This window comes from Hemiscyllium ocellatum, chromosome 46, assembly GCF_020745735.1.
Source record: "Hemiscyllium ocellatum isolate sHemOce1 chromosome 46, sHemOce1.pat.X.cur, whole genome shotgun sequence".
NCBI classification, from domain to species: Eukaryota; Metazoa; Chordata; class Chondrichthyes; order Orectolobiformes; family Hemiscylliidae; genus Hemiscyllium; species Hemiscyllium ocellatum.
The window spans coordinates 4,628,379-4,650,479 of NC_083446.1; the positions used below are offsets into that span (position 1 = coordinate 4,628,379).

The 22,101-nt window shown below is 42.2% G+C and overlaps 1 protein-coding gene across 1 annotated transcript in view; it reads left to right on the forward strand.

Moving 5' to 3' along the window:
* ahnak (AHNAK nucleoprotein) overlaps window positions 1–21,782 on the forward strand; it is a 61,754-nt gene extending 39,972 nt beyond the window's left edge. Inside the window, exon 5 of the mRNA XM_060855858.1 lies at window positions 809–21,782. Within this exon, the coding sequence (XP_060711841.1) occupies window positions 809–20,356 (19,548 nt within the window). The 3' untranslated portion in view covers window positions 20,357–21,782. The remainder of the gene's footprint in view (window positions 1–808) is intronic.
* The last annotated feature ends 319 nt before the right edge of the window (window positions 21,783–22,101 follow it).

Consider the following 22,101-nt stretch of genomic DNA (forward strand, 5'->3'; position numbering starts at 1 on the left):
CTTTAATATATTTTTCTTTTAATCCTTGACCACATATTTCTCTAAATCTTCTCCATCACTTCTGAAGGAGCTAACTCTACCCGCAGCTCGTGGTTGTTCAAACATCACTCATTTATTAGATTACTTAGATTTGATTACTTACAGTGTGGAAACAGGCCCTTCAGCCCAACAAGTCCACACCGACCCGCCGAAGCGAAACACACCCATACCCTTACATTTACCCCTTACCTAACACTACGGGCAATTTAGCATAGCCAATTCACCTGACCTGCACATCTTTGGACTGTGGGAGGAATCATGGGCTGTATGTCCTAACACCCAAAAGGTTCACATTGCGCTTATGGAAAGTTCTGCACATGCACACTTTTTGAAGTTTTGCCAGTAAAAAAAAAACATAGTGGCACCCAAATAAGCACAGTCACTAACGTGTTTCCTGATAGCCCCAAAATGTTCACATTGCATCTGCAGTTATTACTGGTGGGAAGGGACTGACTGGAAGAGGTGCATCATGTATAATCAAAAATATTTCAGTTGTGGACAGAGGAATATATTACAGCTAAGCTTGATCCTATCCTCACTGAATGTCCACACGCAACCTCTTTCCAAAAGAACCACTGGTATTAGAGTGGGTATTCTGGTTGATATTTTATTTCCTCCCCAGGTCTCATGCTGCCGCACTAGCTGAGACTGGCAAGGTCTGCACAAGCCTGAAACTAGGACAAAACTGTCCTGGATAGAAATCTGACAAATCCACTTTAATAAAAAAAAATGAAGTTCGATATGACACAAGATTTTATATTCCCTCTAGAGTGGAGATGATGAAGACTATCAGAGGATTTTCAGAACAAAAATCAAGCCTCGCCTGAAGTCAGAAGATGGCTCAGAGGCACCAGATCAAGCCGACAGAACTTCCAATGTACATATCACCAGAAAGGTTATTACACGTACTATTCATACTTCTGGCCCTACAGTCATGACAGACACAGACATCCAGAATCCAGAATTTAAAATAAAAGTGCCAAGATATGAGCAAGTCACCACTGAGAGATCAGGACCAAAACTGGAAACATCAGAGATGGACGTAGACGTTAATCTCCCAGACACTGAAGTTCTGAAATTTCAAACAGGAGACTGTCAACGGACCACTCGTACAATGCACATTGTGAAAACAAAAGTTGTAGAGGTAACTGGACCAGATATGGAATATGGTCAAGCTACTTTCCATATGCCACAAGCCAATATAGCAGGACGATATGGAACAACAGTGCAAATACCTGATCTTGATTGCAAAGCCGGGATGACAAATGTGAAAGATTCAGTTATTGATATTAATACAATTGGAGCAAAAACAGTAATTGCTTCTCCAAAGACTGATGCTGATCTTAATGTATCTGGAAGTTGTGACAATTTAAAAGGTCCAAGAACTGATGGTCAAAAGTTAAAAATGCAACTTGATGGTTCAAGTTTGAACACACAAGATGGGAAACTAAATATCAAAATGAAGACACCAGGCTTCAGTGTTTCAGGATCAGATATAAATACAAATACATGGACAAAAACAGAAGCACCGGATCTGAATATCGGTATGAATGTTCCAGAGGCAGACATTAAAATATCTGGACCAAGGATAGAAAGCGATGTTGAAATACCCGCAGTAGATATGAATGTTGGAGGGGGTGATAGTGAAATCAAGAGTTCGAATTTTAACTTGCCAGGAATCAGACACAAAATTTGTGAGCCCGATTTTAACCTGGAAGGCAAAGGTGCAAAAGCAACAGTGAATGTTGATGTGCCTGACATTAAACGGGAGAGTGGCATCAAAAGCCCTACACTTAACAAGACGGGATTCACTATCTATGGGCCAAAGGTACCAAAGCCAGATATTTGCTTGGAGCAGAAAGGTCCAAATGTTGAATTACCTGACATCAAACTACAGGGTGACGTCAAGGGTCTAGATCTGAATACTAGTGATCCAAAAGTTGGTATTAAGCAACCTGACATTAAGGAAAGGGGGCTTAAGTTTTCAGTGCCTTCTACGAATCTGCCCACTGTAAAAACTGCAGACATTGACTTAAATCTTAAAGGCTCAATAGGGAAGGGTGACCATGGTACTGATCTCCCCTCAGCAAATATAAAGGGAGAGATCAAAGAACTCAAACGAGATATAAAAACAGATATACCAGACACTGACATTAGATGGCACAGTACAAATGCTAATTCAAAGGGACCAAAGATAGAAGGTGACATTTGTGTACCTGATGTGGATTTAAATGTCAGAGGAGGGTCAACTAAAATCAAAGGTCCCGATTTAAAGATGCCAGATTTAAGCATCTCAGGTCCAAAGATCGAAAAGCCTGATATCAATCTGAAATTCATAGGCCCAAAAAGCACAGCAGATGTTGATGCCACCACTCTTAAGCTAGAAGGTGATCTAAAAGGCCCAGATGTAAATATTGAAGGGCCTAAAGTTGATATTGAGGGAGCTCATACCAAAAGTAGTGACCTTACATTTTCAATACCTGCTGTAGGTTTACACAAAGTAAGCAGTCGGGGCATTGATTTGAGTCTTAAAGGACCAGGGGTGAAAGCTGACCATGATATTGACCTGCCCTCTGCAAATGTTCAGGGTCACATTAAAGGACCCAAGGTGGATATAGATGTTCCTGAGGCTGATATTAAGGGTCCCAGTGGATCGCTCCACATGCCCAAATTCAAAATGCCCAGGTTTGGACGCGATGGCAGTAAAGTAGAGGGCCCCAATGTGAATATTGATGCAAATCTTCCAGTTGCAGATGTCAGTTTAACTGGACCAAACATAGAAGGTAAGATGGATACACCTGACGTGGATCTTGATGTTGGTGGAGGCTCTGGTAAAATCAAAACCCCGAAAATTACAATGCCAGATTTCAATATATCAGGACGCAAGTTTGGTCTCAAAGGTCCAGAGGTAAAAGCTGACCATGATATTGACCTTCCCTCTGCAATTGTTAGGGGTGACATCAAAGGACCCAAGGCAGATATAGATGTTCCTAGAGTTGATATTAAGGGTTCCAGTGAATCGTTTCACATCCCTAAATTTAAAAAGCCCACTTTTGGAATGAGTGGAGGGAAACTAGAGGGCCCCGATGTCAATATTCATGCAAATCTTCCAGCTGGAGATGTCAGCCTAACTGGTCCAAAGATAGAAGGTGATATTGATGTACCTGACGTAGATCTAGATGTTGGTGGAGGCTCTACTAAAATCAAAGGCCCAAAACTTAAAAAGCCAGATTTCAATATATCACGACCCAAGTTTGAAAAGCCAGATTGGAATTTGAAATTCAAGGGACCAAAGGCTGGAGCAGATGTCGATGTCCCAGATGTTAATCTCGAGGGTGATCTCAAAGGGCCAGATGTCAACATTAAAGGTCCTAAAGTTGATATTGAGGGACCCGAGGCCAAAGGAAGTGGTTTCAATATTTCAATGCCTTCAGTGTCATTGCCCAAGGTCAAGGTTCCTGACTTTGATTTGGGTCTCAAAGGCCCAGAGGTGAAAGGTGAATACGATATTGACCTTCCCTCTACCGATATAAAGGGTGACATCAAAGGACCAAAGGTGGATATAGATGTTCCTGAGGCTGATATTACGGGTTCCAGTGGATCATTCCACATGCCCAAATTCAGAATGCCCAAGTTTGGATTCGGTAGTGGTAAAGTAGAGGGCCCCGATGTCAATATTGATGGAAATCTTCCAGCTGCAGATGTCAGTCTAACTGGTCCAAAGATAAAAAGTGATATTGATGTACCTGATGTACATGTAGACGTTGGTGGAGGCTCTGGTAAAATCAAAGGCCCAGAATTTAAAATGCCAGATTTCAATATATCAGGACCCAAGTTTGAAAAGCCAGATTGGAATTTGAAATTCAAGGGACCAAAGGCTGGAGCAGATGTCGATGTCCCAGATGTTAATCTCGAGGGTGACCTCAAAGGGCCAGATGTCAACATTAAAGGTCCTAAAGTTGATATTGAGGGACCCGAGGCCAAAGGAAGTGGTTTCAATATTTCAATGCCTTCAGTGTCATTGCCCAAGGTCAAGGTTCCTGACTTTGATTTGAGTCTCAAAGGCCCAGAGGTGAAAGGTGAACACGACATTGACCTCCCCTCAGCCGATATAAAGGGTGACATCAAAGGTCCAAAGGTGGACATAGATGTTCCTGAGGCTGACATTAAGGGGCCCAGTGGATCATTCCACATGCCCAAATTCAGAATGCCCAAGTTTGGATTCGGTAGTGGTAAAGTAGAAGGCCCCGATGTCAATATTGATGGAAATCTTCCAGCTGCAGATGTCAGTTTAACTGGTCCAAAGATAGAAGGTGATATTGATGTACCTGACGTAGATCTAGATGTTGGTGGAGGCTCTGCTAAAATCAAAGGCCCAAAACTTAAAATGCCAGATTTCAATATATCAGGACCCAAGTTTGAAAAGCCAGATTGGAATTTGAAATTCAAGGGACCAAAGGCTGGAGCAGATGTCGACGTCCCAGATGTTAATCTCGAGGGTGATCTCAAAGGGCCAGATGTCAACATTAAAGGTCCTAAAGTTGATCTTGAGGGACCTGAGGCCAAAGGAAGTGGTTTCAATATTTCAATGCCTTCCATGTCATTGCCCAAGGTCAAGGTTCCTGACATTGATTTGAGTCTCAAAGGTCCAGAGGTGAAAGGTGAACACGATATTGACCTCCCCTCAGCTAATATAAAGGGTGACATTAAAGGACCCAAGGTGGATATAGATGTTCCTGAGGCTGATATTAAGGGGCCCAGTGGATCATTCCACATGCCCAAATTCAAAATGCCCAAGTTTGGATTCGGTAGTGGTAAAGTAGAGGGTCCCGATGTCAATATTGATGGAAATCTTCCAGCTACAGATGTCAGTTTAACTGGTCCAAAGATAGAAGGTGATATTGATGTACCTGACGTAGATCTAGATGTTGGTGGAGGCTCTGGTAAAATCAAAGGCCCAAAACTTAAAATGCCAGATTTCAATATATCAGGACCCAAGTTTGAAAAGCCAGATTGGAATTTGAAATTCAAGGGACCAAAGGCCGGAGCAGATGTCGATGTCCCAGATGTTAATCTCGAGGGTGATCTCAAAGGGCCAGATGTCAACATTAAAGGTCCTAAAGTTGATATTGAGGGACCCGAGGCCAAAGGAAGTGGTTTCAATATTTCAATGCCTTCAGTGTCATTGCCCAAGGTCAAAGTTCCTGACTTTGATTTGAGTCTCAAAGGCCCAGAGGTGAAAGGTGAACATGATATTGACCTCCCCTCTACCGATATAAAGGGTGACATTAAGGGACCTAAGGTGGATATAGATGTTCCTGAGGCTGATATTAAGGGGCCCAGTGGATCATTCCACATGCCCAAATTCAAAATGCCCAAGTTTGGATTCGGTAGTGGGAAAGTAGAGGGCCCGGATGTCAATATCGATGGAAATCTTCCAACTGCAGATGTCAGCCTAAGTGGTCCAAAGGTAGAAGGTGATATTGATGTACCTGACGTAGATCTAGATGTTGGTGGAGGCTCTGGTAAAATCAAAGGCCCAAAATTTAAAATGCCAGATTTCAATATATCAGGACCCAAGTTTGAAAAGCCAGATTGGAATTTGAAATTCAAGGGACCAAAGGCTGGAGCAGATGTCGATGTCCCAGATGTTAATCTAGAGGGTGATCTCAAAGGGCCAGATGTCAACATTAAAGGTCCTAAAGTTGATATTGAGGGACCCGAGGCCAAAGGAAGTGGTTTCAATATTTCAATGCCTTCAGTGTCATTGCCCAAGGTCAAGGTTCCTGACTTTGATTTGAGTCTCAAAGGCCCAGAGTTGAAAGGTGAACACGACATTGACCTCCCCTCAGCCGATATAAAGGGTGACATCAAAGGTCCAAAGGTGGACATAGATGTTCCTGAGGCTGACATTAAGGGGCCCAGTGGATCATTCCACATGCCCAAATTCAAAATGCCCAAGTTTGGATTCGGTAGTGGTAAAGTAGACGGCCCCGATGTCAATATTGATGGAAATCTTCCAGCTGCAGGTGTCAGTTTAACTGGTCCAAAGATAGAAGGTGATATTGATGTACCTGACGTAGATCTAGATGTTGGTGGAGGCTCTGGTAAAATCAAAGGCCCAAAACTTAAAATGCCAGATTTCAATATATCAGGACCCAAGTTTGAAAAGCCAGATTGGAATTTGAAATTCAAGGGACCAAAGGCCGGAGCAGATGTCGATGTCCCAGATGTTAATCTCGAGGGTGATCTTAAAGGGCCAGATGTCAACATTAAAGGTCCTAAAGTTGATATTGAGGGACCCGAGGCCAAAGGAAGTGGTTTCAATATTTCAATGCCTTCAGTGTCATTGCCCAAGGTCAAAGTTCCTGACTTTGATATGAGTCTCAAAGGCCCAGAGGTGAAAGGTGAACATGATATTGACCTCCCCTCTACCGATATAAAGGGTGACATCAAGGGACCTAAGGTGGATATAGATGTTCCTGAGGCAGACATTAAGGGGCCCAGTGGATCATTCCACATGCCCAAATTCAAAATGCCCAAGTTTGGATTCGGTAGTGGTAAAGTAGAGGGCCCCGATGTCAATATTGATGGAAATCTTCCAACTGCAGATGTCAGCCTAAGTGGTCCAAAGATAGAAGGTGATATTGATGTACCTGACATAGATCTAGATGTTGGTGGAGGCTCTGGTAAAATCAAAGGCCCAAAACTTAAAATGCCAGATTTCAATATATCAGGACCCAAGTTTGAAAAGCCAGATTGGAATTTGAAATTCAAGGGACCAAAGGCTGGAGCAGACGTCGATGTCCCAGATGTTAATCTCGAGGGTGATCTCAAAGGGCCAGATGTCAACATTAAAGGTCCTAAAGTTGATCTTGAGGGACCTGAGGCCAAAGGAAGTGGTTTCAATATTTCAATGCCTTCAGTGTCATTGCCCAAGATCAAGGTTCCTGACATTGATTTGAGTCTCAAAGGTCCAGAGGTGAAAGGTGAACACGATATTGACCTCCCCTCAGCTAATATAAAGGGTGACATTAAAGGACCCAAGGTGGATATAGATGTTCCTGAGGCTGATATTAAGGGGCCCAGTGGATCATTCCACATGCCCAAATTCAAAATGCCCAAGTTTGGATTCGGTAGTGGTAAAGTAGAGGGCCCCGATGTCAATATTGATGGAAATCTTCCAACTGCAGATGTCAGCCTAAGTGGTCCAAAGATAGAAGGTGATATTGATGTACCTGACGTAGATCTAGATGTTGGTGGAGGCTCTGGTAAAATCAAAGGCCCAAAACTTAAAATGCCAGATTTCAATATATCAGGACCCAAGTTTGAAAAGCCAGATTGGAATTTGAAATTCAAGGGACCAAAGGCTGGAGCAGATGTCGATGTCCCAGATGTTAATCTCGAGGGTGATCTCAAAGGGCCAGATGTTAACATTAAAGGTCCTAAAGTTGATCTTGAGGGACCTGAGGCCAAAGGAAGTGGTTTCAATATTTCAATGCCTTCAGTGTCATTGCCCAAGATCAAGGTTCCTGACATTGATTTGAGTCTCAAAGGTCCAGAGGTGAAAGGTGAACACGATATTGACCTCCCCTCAGCTAATATAAAGGGTGACATTAAAGGACCCAAGGTGGATATAGATGTTCCTGAGGCTGATATTAAGGGGCCCAGTGGATCATTCCACATGCCCAAATTCAAAATGCCCAAGTTTGGATTCGGTAGTGGTAAAGTAGAGGGCCCCGATGTCAATATTGATGGAAATCTTCCAGCTGCAGATGTCAGTTTAACTGGTCCAAAGATAGAAGGTGATATTGATGTACCTGACGTAGATCTAGATGTTGGTGGAGGCTCTGCTAAAATCAAAGGCCCAAAACTTAAAATGCCAGATTTCAATATATCAGGACCCAAGTTTGAAAAGCCAGATTGGAATTTGAAATTCAAGGGACCAAAGGCTGGAGCAGAAGTCGATGTCCCAGATGTTAATCTCGAGGGTGATCTCAAAGGGCCAGATGTCAACATTAAAGGTCCTAAAGTTGATATTGAGGGGCCCGAGGCCAAAGGAAGTGGTTTCAAGATGTCAATACCTTCCATAGGATTGCCTAAAATCAAGGCTCCTGATTTTGACTTGAGTCTCAAAGGCCCAGAGGTGAAAGCTGACCTCCCCTCTGCTGATATGAAGGGTGAAATGAAAGGACCCAAGGTGAATATAGATGTTCCTGAAGCTGATGTCAAAGGTCACAGTGGAAAGTTCCGGATGCCACGGTTTAAAATGTCTAAGTTCGGAATAGGTGGAGGAAAAGTAGAAGGTCCCAGTATGAATATTGAGACCAGCATTCCTGCTGCAGATGTCAGCCTAAGTGGTCCAAAGATAGAAGGTGATGTTGATGTACCCAAAGTAGATGTAGACATTGGTGGTGGAAGTAAAATGAAAGGACATAAGTTTAAAATGCCAGACATTAGTCTTTCAGGACCGAAAGTCAAATCACCTGATTTTGATGTCAAGCTGCAGGGTCCAAAGATTACTGGAGATGTTGATGTCCCAGATGTTAATCTTGAAGGTGATCTCAAAGGACCAAATGTGAAAATTAAAGGTGCCAAAATGGAGGGACCTGATGCAAAAGGAAGTGGTTTCAATATTTCAATGCCTTCCATAGGTTTGCCCAAGATTAAGGCTCCTGATTTTGATTTAAGTCTAAAAGGCCCAGAGGTAAAAGCAAAACATGATATTGACCTACCATCTGTTGATATAAAGGGTGACATCAAAGGTCCCAAGGGGGACTTAGATGTTCCTGAGGCTGACATTAAGGGGCCCAGTGGATCATTCCACATGCCCAAATTCAGAATGCCCAAGTTTGGATTTGGTAGTGGTAAAGTAGAGGGCCCTGATGTCAATATCGATGGAAATCTTCCAACTGCAGATGTCAGCCTAAGTGGTCCAAAGATAGAAGGTGATATCGATGTACCTGATGTAGATCTAGATGTTGGTGGAGGCTCTGGTAAAATCAAAGGCCCGAAATTTAAAATGCCAGATTTCAATATATCAGGACCCAAGTTTGAAAAGCCAGATTGGAATTTGAAATTCAAGGGACCAAAGGCTGGAGCAGATGTCGATGTCCCAGATGTTAATCTCGAGGGTGATCTCAAAGGGCCAGATGTCAACATTAAAGGTCCTAAAGTTGATATTGAGGGACCCGAGGCCAAAGGAAGTGGTTTCAATATTTCAATGCCTTCAGTGTCATTGCCCAAGGTCAAGGTTCCTGACTTTGATTTGAGTCTCAAAGGCCCAGAGGTGAAAGGTGAACATGATATTGACCTCCCCTCTACTGATATAAAGGGTGACATCAAGGGACCTAAGGTGGATATAGATGTTCCTGAGGCAGACATTAAGGGTCCCAGTGGATCATTCCAAATGCCCAAATTCAAAATGCCCAAGTTTGGATTCGGTAGTGGTAAAGTAGAGGGCCCCGATGTCAATATTGATGGAAATCTTCCAACTGCAGATGTCAGCCTAAGTGGTCCAAAGATAGAAGGTGATATTGATGTACCTGATGTAGATCTAGATGTTGGTGGAGGCTCTGGTAAAATCAAAGGCCCAAAATTTAAAATGCCAGATTTCAATATATCAGGACCCAAGTTTGAAAAGCCAGATTGGAATTTGAAATTCAAGGGACCAAAGGCTGGAGCAGATGTCGATGTCCCAGATGTTAATCTTGAGGGTGATCTCAAAGGGCCAGATGTCAACATTAAAGGTCCTAAAGTTGATATTGAGGGACCCGAGGCCAAAGGAAGTGGTTTCAATATTTCAATGCCTTCCATGTCATTGCCCAAGATCAAGGTTCCTGACTTTGATTTGAGTCTTAAAGGTCCAGAGGTGAAAGGTGAACATGATATTGACCTCCCCTCTACCGATATAAAGGGAGACATCAAAGGACCTAAGGTGGATATAGATGTTCCTGAGGCAGACATTAAGGGGCCCAGTGGATCATTCCACATGCCCAAATTCAAAATGCCCAAGTTTGGATTCGGTAGTGGTAAAGTAGAGGGCCCCGATGTCAATATTGATGGAAATCTTCCAACTGCAGATGTCAGCCTAAGTGGTCCAAAGATCGAAGGTGATATTGATGTACCTGATGTAGATCTAGATGTTGGTGGAGGCTCTGGTAAAATCAAAGGCCCAAAATTTAAAATGCCAGATTTCAATATATCAGGACCCAAGTTTGAAAAGCCAGATTGGAATTTGAAATTCAAGGGACCAAAGGCCGGAGCAGATGTCGATGTCCCAGATGTTAATCTTGAGGGTGATCTCAAAGGGCCAGATGTCAACATTAAAGGTCCTAAAGTTGATATTGAGGGACCCGAGGCCAAAGGAAGTGGTTTCAATATTTCAATGCCTTCCATGTCATTTCCCAAGATCAAGGTTCCTGACTTTGATTTGAGTCTTAAAGGTCCAGAGGTGAAAGGTGAACATGATATTGACCTCCCCTCTACCGATATAAAGGGTGACATCAAAGGACCTAAGGTGGATATAGATGTTCCTGAGGCAGACATTAAGGGTCCCAGTGGATCATTCCAAATGCCCAAATTCAAAATGCCCAAGTTTGGATTCGGTAGTGGTAAAGTAGAGGGCCCCGATGTCAATATTGATGGAAATCTTCCAACTGCAGATGTCAGCCTGAGTGGTCCAAAGATAGAAGGTGATATTGATGTACCTGACGTAGATCTAGATGTTGGTGGAGGCTCTGGTAAAATCAAAGGTCCAAAATTTAAAATGCCAGATTTCAATATATCAGGACCCAAGTTTGAAAAGCCAGATTGGAATTTGAAATTCAAGGGACCAAAGGCCGGAGCAGATGTTGATGTTCCAGATGTTAATCTTGAGGGTGATCTCAAAGGGCCAGATGTCAACATTAAAGGTCCTAAAGTTGATATTGAGGGACCCGAGGCCAAAGGAAGTGGTTTCAATATTTCAATGCCTTCCATGTCATTGCCCAAGATCAAGGTTCCTGACTTTGATTTGAGTCTTAAAGGTCCAGAGGTGAAAGGTGAACATGATATTGACCTCCCCTCTACCGATATAAAGGGTGACATCAAAGGACCTAAGGTGGATATAGATGTTCCTGAGGCAGACATTAAGGGTCCCAGTGGATCATTCCAAATGCCCAAATTCAAAATGCCCAAGTTTGGATTCGGTAGTGGTAAAGTAGAGGGCCCTGATGTCAATATTGATGGAAATCTTCCAACTGCAGATGTCAGCCTAAGTGGTCCAAAGATAGAAGGTGATGTTGATGTACCTGACGTAGATCTAGATGTTGGTGGAGGCTCTGGTAAAATCAAAGGCCCAAAATTTAAAATGCCAGATTTCAATATATCAGGACCCAAGTTTGAAAAGCCAGATTGGAATTTGAAATTCAAGGGACCAAAGGCTGGAGCAGATGTCGATGTCCCAGATGTTAATCTCGAGGGTGATCTCAAAGGGCCAGATGTCAACATTAAAGGTCCTAAAGTTGATATTGAGGGACCCGAGGCCAAAGGAAGTGGTTTCAATATTTCAATGCCTTCCATGTCATTGCCCAAGATCAAGGTTCCTGACTTTGATTTGAGTCTTAAAGGTCCAGAGGTGAAAGGTGAACATGATATTGACCTCCCCTCTACCGATATAAAGGGAGACATCAAAGGACCTAAGGTGGATATAGATGTTCCTGAGGCAGACATTAAGGGGCCCAGTGGATCATTCCACATGCCCAAATTCAAAATGCCCAAGTTTGGATTCGGTAGTGGTAAAGTAGAGGGCCCCGATGTCAATATTGATGGAAATCTTCCAACTGCAGATGTCAGCCTAAGTGGTCCAAAGATCGAAGGTGATATTGATGTACCTGATGTAGATCTAGATGTTGGTGGAGGCTCTGGTAAAATCAAAGGCCCAAAATTTAAAATGCCAGATTTCAATATATCAGGACCCAAGTTTGAAAAGCCAGATTGGAATTTGAAATTCAAGGGACCAAAGGCCGGAGCAGATGTCGATGTCCCAGATGTTAATCTTGAGGGTGATCTCAAAGGGCCAGATGTCAACATTAAAGGTCCTAAAGTTGATATTGAGGGACCCGAGGCCAAAGGAAGTGGTTTCAATATTTCAATGCCTTCCATGTCATTTCCCAAGATCAAGGTTCCTGACTTTGATTTGAGTCTTAAAGGTCCAGAGGTGAAAGGTGAACATGATATTGACCTCCCCTCTACCGATATAAAGGGTGACATCAAAGGACCTAAGGTGGATATAGATGTTCCTGAGGCAGACATTAAGGGTCCCAGTGGATCATTCCAAATGCCCAAATTCAAAATGCCCAAGTTTGGATTCGGTAGTGGTAAAGTAGAGGGCCCCGATGTCAATATTGATGGAAATCTTCCAACTGCAGATGTCAGCCTGAGTGGTCCAAAGATAGAAGGTGATATTGATGTACCTGACGTAGATCTAGATGTTGGTGGTGGCTCTGGTAAAATCAAAGGTCCAAAATTTAAAATGCCAGATTTCAATATATCAGGACCCAAGTTTGAAAAGCCAGATTGGAATTTGAAATTCAAGGGACCAAAGGCCGGAGCAGATGTCGATGTCCCAGATGTTAATCTTGAGGGTGATCTCAAAGGGCCAGATGTCAACATTAAAGGTCCTAAAGTTGATATTGAGGGACCCGAGGCCAAAGGAAGTGGTTTCAATATTTCAATGCCTTCCATGTCATTGCCCAAGATCAAGGTTCCTGACTTTGATTTGAGTCTTAAAGGTCCAGAGGTGAAAGGTGAACATGATATTGACCTCCCCTCTACCGATATAAAGGGTGACATCAAAGGACCTAAGGTGGATATAGATGTTCCTGAGGCTGACATTAAGGGGCCCAGTGGATCATTCCAAATGCCCAAATTCAAAATGCCCAAGTTTGGATTCGGTAGTGGTAAAGTAGAGGGCCCTGATGTCAATATTGATGGAAATCTTCCAACTGCAGATGTCAGCCTAAGTGGTCCAAAGATAGAAGGTGATATTGATGTACCTGACGTAGATCTAGATGTTGGTGGAGGCTCTGGTAAAATCAAAGGCCCAAAATTTAAAATGCCAGATTTCAATATATCAGGACCCAAGTTTGAAAAGCCAGATTGGAATTTGAAATTCAAGGGACCAAAGGCTGGAGCAGATGTCAGTGTCCCAGATGTTAATCTCGAGGGTGATCTCAAAGGGCCAGATGTCAACATTAAAGGTCCTAAAGTTGATATTGAGGGACCCGAGGCCAAAGGAAGTGGTTTCAATATTTCAATGCCTTCAGTGTCATTGCCCAAGGTCAAGGTTCCTGACTTTGATTTGAGTCTCAAAGGCCCAGAGGTGAAAGGTGAACATGATATTGACCTCCCCTCTACTGATATAAAGGGTGACATCAAGGGACCTAAGGTGGATATAGATGTTCCTGAGGCTGATATTAAGGGGCCCAGTGGATCATTCCACATGCCCAAATTCAAAATGCCCAAGTTTGGATTCGGTAGTGGTAAAGTAGAGGGCCCCGATGTCAATATTGATGGAAATCTTCCAACTGCAGATGTCAGCCTAAGTGGTCCAAAGATAGAAGGTGATATTGATGTACCTGACGTAGATCTAGATGTTGGTGGAGGCTCTGGTAAAATCAAAGGCCCAAAATTTAAAATGCCAGATTTCAATATATCAGGACCCAAGTTTGAAAAGCCAGATTGGAATTTGAAATTCAAGGGACCAAAGGCTGGAGCAGATGTCGATGTCCCAGATGTTAATCTCGAGGGTGATCTCAAAGGGCCAGATGTCAACATTAAAGGTCCTAAAGTTGATATTGAGGGACCCGAGGCCAAAGGAAGTGGTTTCAATATTTCAATGCCTTCAGTGTCATTGCCCAAGGTCAAGGTTCCTGACTTTGATTTGAGTCTCAAAGGCCCAGAGGTGAAAGGTGAACATGATATTGACCTCCCCTCTACCGATATAAAGGGTGACATCAAGGGACCTAAGGTGGATATAGATGTTCCTGAGGCTGATATTAAGGGGCCCAGTGGATCATTCCACATGCCCAAATTCAAAATGCCCAAGTTTGGATTCGGTAGTGGTAAAGTAGAGGGCCCCGATGTCAATATTGATGGAAATCTTCCAACTGCAGATGTCAGCCTAAGTGGTCCAAAGATAGAAGGTGATATTGATGTACCTGACATAGATCTAGATGTTGGTGGAGGCTCTGGTAAAATCAAAGGCCCAAAATTTAAAATGCCAGATTTCAATATATCAGGACCCAAGTTTGAAAAGCCAGATTGGAATTTGAAATTCAAGGGACCAAAGGCTGGAGCAGATGTCGATGTCCCAGATGTTAATCTCGAGGGTGATCTCAAAGGGCCAGATGTCAACATTAAAGGTCCTAAAGTTGATATTGAGGGACCCGAGGCCAAAGGAAGTGGTTTCAATATTTCAATGCCTTCAGTGTCATTGCCCAAGGTCAAGGTTCCTGACTTTGATTTGAGTCTCAAAGGCCCAGAGGTGAAAGGTGAACATGATATTGACCTCCCCTCTACCGATATAAAGGGTGACATCAAGGGACCAAAGGTGGATATAGATGTTCCTGAGGCTGATATTAAGGGTCCCAGTGGATCATTCCAAATGCCCAAATTCAAAATGCCCAAGTTTGGATTCGGTAGTGGTAAAGTAGAGGGCCCCGATGTCAATATTGATGGAAATCTTCCAACTGCAGATGTCAGCCTGAGTGGTCCAAAGATAGAAGGTGATATTGATGTACCTGACGTAGATCTAGATGTTGGTGGAGGCTCTGGTAAAATCAAAGGTCCAAAATTTAAAATGCCAGATTTCAATATATCAGGACCCAAGTTTGAAAAGCCAGATTGGAATTTGAAATTCAAGGGACCAAAGGCTGGAGCAGATGTCGATGTCCCAGATGTTAATCTCGAGGGTGATCTCAAAGGGCCAGATGTCAACATTAAAGGTCCTAAAGTTGATATTGAGGGACCCGAGGCCAAAGGAAGTGGTTTCAATATTTCAATGCCTTCAGTGTCATTGCCCAAGGTCAAAGTTCCTGACTTTGATTTGAGTCTCAAAGGCCCAGAGGTGAAAGGTGAACATGATATTGACCTCCCCTCTACCGATATAAAGGGTGACATCAAGGGACCAAAGGTGGATATAGATGTTCCTGAGGCTGATATTAAGAGTCCCAGTGGATCATTCCACATGCCCAAATTCAAAATGCCCAAGTTTGGATTCGGTAGTGGTAAAGTAGAGGGCCCCGATGTCAATATTGATGGAAATCTTCCAACTGCAGATGTCAGCCTGAGTGGTCCAAAGATAGAAGGTGATATTGATGTACCTGACGTAGATCTAGATGTTGGTGGAGGCTCTGGTAAAATCAAAGGTCCAAAATTTAAAATGCCAGATTTCAATATATCAGGACCCAAGTTTGAAAAGCCAGATTGGAATTTGAAATTCAAGGGACCAAAGGCTGGAGCAGATGTCGATGTCCCAGATGTTAATCTCGAGGGTGATCTCAAAGGGCCAGATGTCAACATTAAAGGTCCTAAAGTTGATATTGAGGGACCCGAGGCCAAAGGAAGTGGTTTCAATATTTCAATGCCTTCAGTGTCATTGCCCAAGGTCAAAGTTCCTGACTTTGATTTGAGTCTCAAAGGCCCAGAGGTGAAAGGTGAACATGATATTGACCTCCCCTCTACCGATATAAAGGGTGACATCAAGGGACCAAAGGTGGATATAGATGTTCCTGAGGCTGATATTAAGAGTCCCAGTGGATCATTCCACATGCCCAAATTCAAAATGCCCAAGTTTGGATTCGGTCGTGGTAAAGTAGAGGGCCCCGATGTCAATATTGATGGAAATCTTCCAGCTGCAGATGTCAGCCTAACTGGTCCAAAGATAGAAGGTGATATTGATGTACCTGACGTAGATCTAGATGTTGGTGGAGGCTCTGGTAAAATCAAAGGTCCAAAATTTAAAATGCCAGATTTCAATATATCAGGACCCAAGTTTGAAAAGCCAGATTGGAATTTGAAATTCAAGGGACCAAAGGCTGGAGCAGATGTCGATGTCCCAGATTTTAATCTCGAGGGTGATCTCAAAGGGCCAGATGTCAACATTAAAGGTCCTAAAGTTGATATTGAGGGACCCGAGGCCAAAGGAAGTGGTTTCAATATTTCAATGCCTTCAGTGTCATTGCCCAAGGTCAAGGTTCCTGACTTTGATTTGAGTCTCAAAGGCCCAGAGGTGAAAGGTGAACATGATATTGACCTCCCCTCTACCGATATAAAGGGTGACATCAAGGGACCTAAGGTGGATATAGATGTTCCTGAGGCTGATATTAAAGCTCCAAGTGCGAAATTCCACATGCCCAAAATCAGATTGCCAAAATTCGGGTTTAGTGGAGGGAAAGGAGAAGGGCCTGATGTGAATATTGATGCTCGTCTTCCTGAGGCAGATGTGGATCTCACAGGACCAACAATGGAAGGTGATTTAAAAATGCCAGATGTAGATCTGGGCATTGAGGGTGGTTCTGGTCAAACCAAAGGCCCTAAATTCAAATTACCAGGTTTCAGAATTTCTGGTCCGAAGGTCCCAAAGCCAGATTTTGACCTAGAATTGAAAGGTCCAAAACTTTCAGGCGATGTGGATGTCCCTGATGTTAATTTGGCTGGTGACATCAAAGGCCCGAAGATTAAAAAACCTGGAATCAGCATCTCTGCTCCAAAGGTCCCAAAGCCTCATTTAGACTTGGAACTTAAAGGCCCAAAAGTCTCCGGGGATTTGGAAGTCCCTGCTATTAATATGGAGGGTGACATCAAAGGCACCAAATTAGATATCGACGGGCCTAATGTTAAAGAAACTGGGGCAAAATTTTCAATGCCTTCAATACATTTGCCACATATAACAGCTCCCAACATTGATTTGAATTTCAAAGGCTCAAAATTAAAGGGTGATCAGATGAGTGACATCTCTTCACCAAGTATCGAGGGAGAAATTAAAGGTCCAAAGATTGATGTAGAGACTCCAGACATTGACTTGGACGGTGCACACGGACAGTTCCAAATGCCAAAAATTAATATGCCCACATTTAAGATGAGTGGACCCAAACTGAAAGGACCTGAAGTGGACATTAAAGCCAATGTTCCTGAGACAGATGTTACTGGACCAAAGATAAAAGGTGGGGTTGAAGTTCCTGATATAGATATGGATGTTGATGGTAAAATCAAAGGTCCTGGATTTCAAATGCCAGGCATTAATGTCTCTTTACCCAAAATTAAAGCTCCTAATTTTGATTTTGGGTTTGAGGGTCCTGAACTGTCAGGTGGTCATGGTGCTGCTGCTGACATTAACATGGAGGGTGATATTAAAGCTTCAGGTTTTGATATCCAAGGTCCCAAAGTAAATATTAAGGCACCTGAGATGAAAATTGAGGTTCCTGATGTGAAAGGAAATGAGGGCAAGGTTTCACTGCCCTCCATGGGTATTTCAGCTCCCAGTATAACCTCCCCAGACATGCATTTTGACTTGAAAGGCCCCAAACTGGAAGGTACAGCTGATATTAAGTCTCCAAGTTTAGGTGTTGATGTTGGTGCACCTGAGATGGATACAGATGGTCAAGGTGCACATCTGAAACTGCCAAAAATGAAGAAGCCAAAGTTTGGATTTGGAATTAAAGGACCACAAGGTGACATAAATGCTCCATCTCTGGACATTTCTGGTTCTGACATAGATTTGAATGTTGATTCGCCAGACCTGAACATAAGTACCAAAGGGAAAAAAGGCAAGTTTAAGATGCCCAAATTCAATATCAAATCAAAGAAACCTGCAGGAGATGTAAAGGTAACCACTCCAACGAGTGAACTTGATTTATCCAAGCCAGAAGCAGGTATTAAGTCGCCAAATCTAAGTGTAACACTTGGATCATCCGATGGACAACTGAACATCAAGCATCCAAAAGTAAAGAAACAACGATTTGGAAAAATGGGCAAATTGACATTTCCAGATGTTGAATTTGATCTGGCGTCATCAAAAGCTAAAGGTGAACTACCTAGTTCAAAGATTGAAGGAGACTTACAAGCACCTAATATTGATGTTTCATCTTTGGACATTAAAGGTCCTCATGTTGACGTCAGAGCACCAGGAGTTGATGTCAATGCGGATGTTGCCTTGGAAGGACATGGTTTCAAAGCTAAGGGCACAAAATTAAAATTGCCTTCACTAAACATCAAATCACCCAAAATGTCTGAGCCAAATTTGGATATTAATTTAAAGGACGCAAATCTGAAAGGTGAAGTATCAGGAGATGTAAAAGGACCGACGATTGACATAAAGAGACCTGAAATAGATTTTGATGTTGAAGCTCCAAATGTTGATATTGAAAAACCAGAAAGTAAATTAAAAATGAAAATTAAAAAACCAAAGCTTAATATTTCAGGCCCCAAATTCAAAGGTTCAGGTGTTGACATGAATGTTACCATACCAAAATTAGACACTGGAATTAAAGGACCTGAGGTTAACATTGATGCACCCAGTGTTGAGCTTCAACCCAACATCTCTGATCCAGATCTACGTTTGAAAGGATCAAGTCTTAAGTCACCAGATGGTCATTTTGAGAGTACAGAAGGAAAGCTGAGCATGCCTGCAATTAACATTTCTGGTACTAAATTGCAAGGTCCTGATGTGAATCTTGACACAAATGCACTGAAGATAGGTGATCTCAAGACACCAGGTGTAGATGTCAATTTTGAAACATCTGATGTGAACATAAATGCTGATGGTAAATTCAAAGGGCCCAAAATTGCAGTACCATCAGTTGATATCTCAGCACCTAAACTGGACTTAGATGCAAAGCTTCCACAGATAAAAGGAGATGTCAATATTTCCAGCCCAAATATCAAAGGAAACTTTAGAGGACCAGATGTGAATGTAAAAGGTCCTAATATTGATGTTTGTGGTGCTGATATTGACATTAAAGGGGGAGAAGGAAAGCTAAACATGCCTCAGATCAATCTTCCAAAAGCTGATATAAACCTTGCAGAGCAGAAGGTAAAAGGGATCTCTGCCTCTGATTTTGGTGTTAATGTGAAGGGCCCTAAATTAGAAGGAAGTTTGGACACTGACATAAAATGCCCTGAATTGGACATTAAGGGGCCAAATGTGAAAATGGATACATCAAATATTAACATTGCTAGTTTAAAAGGAAAAGGTTCCAGTGTTGATATTAATGTGCCAAAAGCTAACGTAGAATTTTCTGGACCAAAGTTTGAGCAAGATATGAAGGGAGATATAAATGTTGCTGTACCAGATGTGAACTTAAGTGCTAAAGTAAAGAGCCCTGAAGTAAAACTGCCATCAGCTGATGTGAAATTTGATGCAAAAGGCCCTACAATCAAAGGTGATGTTAATGCTTCCAGTTCCAAAATTGACCTGAAAAGTCCAGAGCTTGAAGTCAAAGCTACGGACATAAGTGCAGATATTAAAGCAGCAATAGCTGATCTTGATGTTCCACTGGATAAAATGACAATACCTAAATTTAAACGTTCTCAATTTCAAATAAAAGGGCCAAATGTAGAATCACATCAAATGGCAACAGGTGTCAGTTCTTCAGGTGCACAAGGTCCAAGTGTCGAAATTAAAGGACCACAGGCAAATATTAGCATGCGAGAAGATGATGTGGATGGTTCAGGGGTTAAGGTAAAAAAGGGGAAAATTAAAATGCCCAAATTTAATTTTTCTAAGTCTAAAGGGAAAGGTAGTATTGAAGGAGCTGAGGGTGAATTTAGTGTATCGGGGCCAAAGATTGATATTAAGGGTTCAAAGGGTAGCCTGGGATTCAGTGAAGTTGAGATGGAAGGAGCAGAAATTGCTGGATCTGGTAAAGTTTCTAGTTTGGAACTAAGCACTTCCCCAAAAAGCAAGTCTGGCACACTAGATTTCTCATTATTTAAAGGCAAAAAATCAGAACGTCATAGGTCGTCATCTCTGAGTGATGAGCATGACCTTTCACCATCATCCCCCAAGGGCAGATTAGATTTTGGAGAAGGAACTGCAGGTGCAAAAGGAAAGAAATCAAAGCTGAAATTTGGGACGTTTGGAGGCTTTGGGGCAAAGTCAAAGGGCTCCTATGAGGTCACCCTTGGTGAAGGTGAGGCAGCAGCAGAGGGCAGTGGTATCTCTCTAGTTTCTAAGAAGACCCGCCTGTCCTCCTCATCCAGTAATGAAAGTGGATCCAAAGCAGGATTCCGTCTTCCTAAGGTAGAACTAAATATCAACAAAAACAAAGAATAATTTTGTAAATAGAGCCTGAGTCCTTGTAAATAGAAATTAACTGCATTACTTTTTAACTGATAAGCCAAGGCACAGAGGTCCATTGGACTTCATCCCTATCTCATTGGCAGGTCAAAAGTCAAATGGATTATTTAAAAGTGTTGAGTCATTGTTTTTGTTTTTACAATGCGAGAATTGAACCATAGCCAGATCTGACCTGCAGATATTTCAAACACTTCTGTACCAGCTAACACAACAAACTGAAGTTCTATTACTACAAGCTGAAAGCAATAGCCTACTAGCAGAAAAATAAACTATTTTGATACATTTTCTATGTAGTGGTTTGTTATTTTCATATACTGGTAAAATTGAGGTGTTAAAACATGTAATCACTGGTGCTCTCTCTAGCTTACTTTATTCAATGGAATGCAGCTAATCTGTGAGAGGTTTTATTGATTAATGATTTGAGCGGAGACAGTTGGAGAGGAAGAGTTTAAGTTGTCTTTAGACCAATAAAAGCTATCCTATCTATATGAAAAAAGTATTTTGGCATTAGCCAAAACAGACTCAATTCGTCCAGTGATTGGTGTTGTATTGCCAGAGTCCAACCACAATAAGGTTTGGCCAATTTTATTTCCTTGTAAACTTACAGGGCTGCAGAAAAATGTATTCAGGACAGCTTAAATTTTTCTCTTTGTAAAATGTGCTAACTGTTGGTCTGTGGATCTAGTTAAGGCATGTTTCCACTGTGAATCTGAGTGTTAATGCCATCCTGCCTCTTTATCTTCTGCTCCTGCTGCTGTAATCTTTTATTCCAAGTCCTATCTCCCAAAGCCACAGATAAAAAGGCCTAGAGAAATTATTCAACCTTCAACTATGCAGTTTGGATCAGTTTGAGTCATTAGTATTAAATACTATGAAACACTAAATTAAATAACACAACTTATTTGCACTTCAAATATCCCATTCCCTTCCCACCTTCTCCTCCTCCCAATTCCCTTTACCTTCCGGCAATACGACTTGGTTGCTAACTGCACTGCTGTCAGGTGTAAATTTCAGAATGGAAAGGGTGGTCTGAGATAGGCTTGCTAACAGCATGTATGTATCGGCAGGCCTGTGAAGGAGCCTGCACTTACTGATTTAATAGCATTATAAAGCAGAATATGACAGCACTGCACTAAAATACTGCTTTGTCTGAATCCACAGATCGCACCAAACTCCCTGTAACATAACAAACCCTTTCCTTTTGTTACAAATTACAGGAAAATTGTGACTTTTCTAGATTTTCTTACCATTTCTTTGTTCCATTCTACAGTTGTTAATAGAACTTCTTCTTCATAATTCTGTCTACACTTTTATGGCAAAGTTTATGGTAGACGATGGGAATGTAAGACAAGTGTGTACCTTGTAAAAATCAAATAAATTGTTCATTACCCTGAATTGGAAACTGGTCTTGTCTCTGTCTCTTGGTTTTTATGCAAATTAAGAAACAAAAGACCGAATCTTTGATTTGAATGATAGGAAAGTTACAACAGAACTGAAAGAAAAATAATTTAAGCAGCGCTGTTGTTGCTAAGTGCTAATCAGAGAGAGATAAGTGGAGCACTGGATTTGGTTATGATTCCTTCATGGCCAAGCAGACTTACAGCATACAGACCCCTGAGATTCCTGGAACCACTGCCCTTGCACTCAAAACTGGGGCATGGCTGAACTTGTGGGCAGAATATATGCCATTATGTTAATCATAACCCAAATCCTGAGACTGA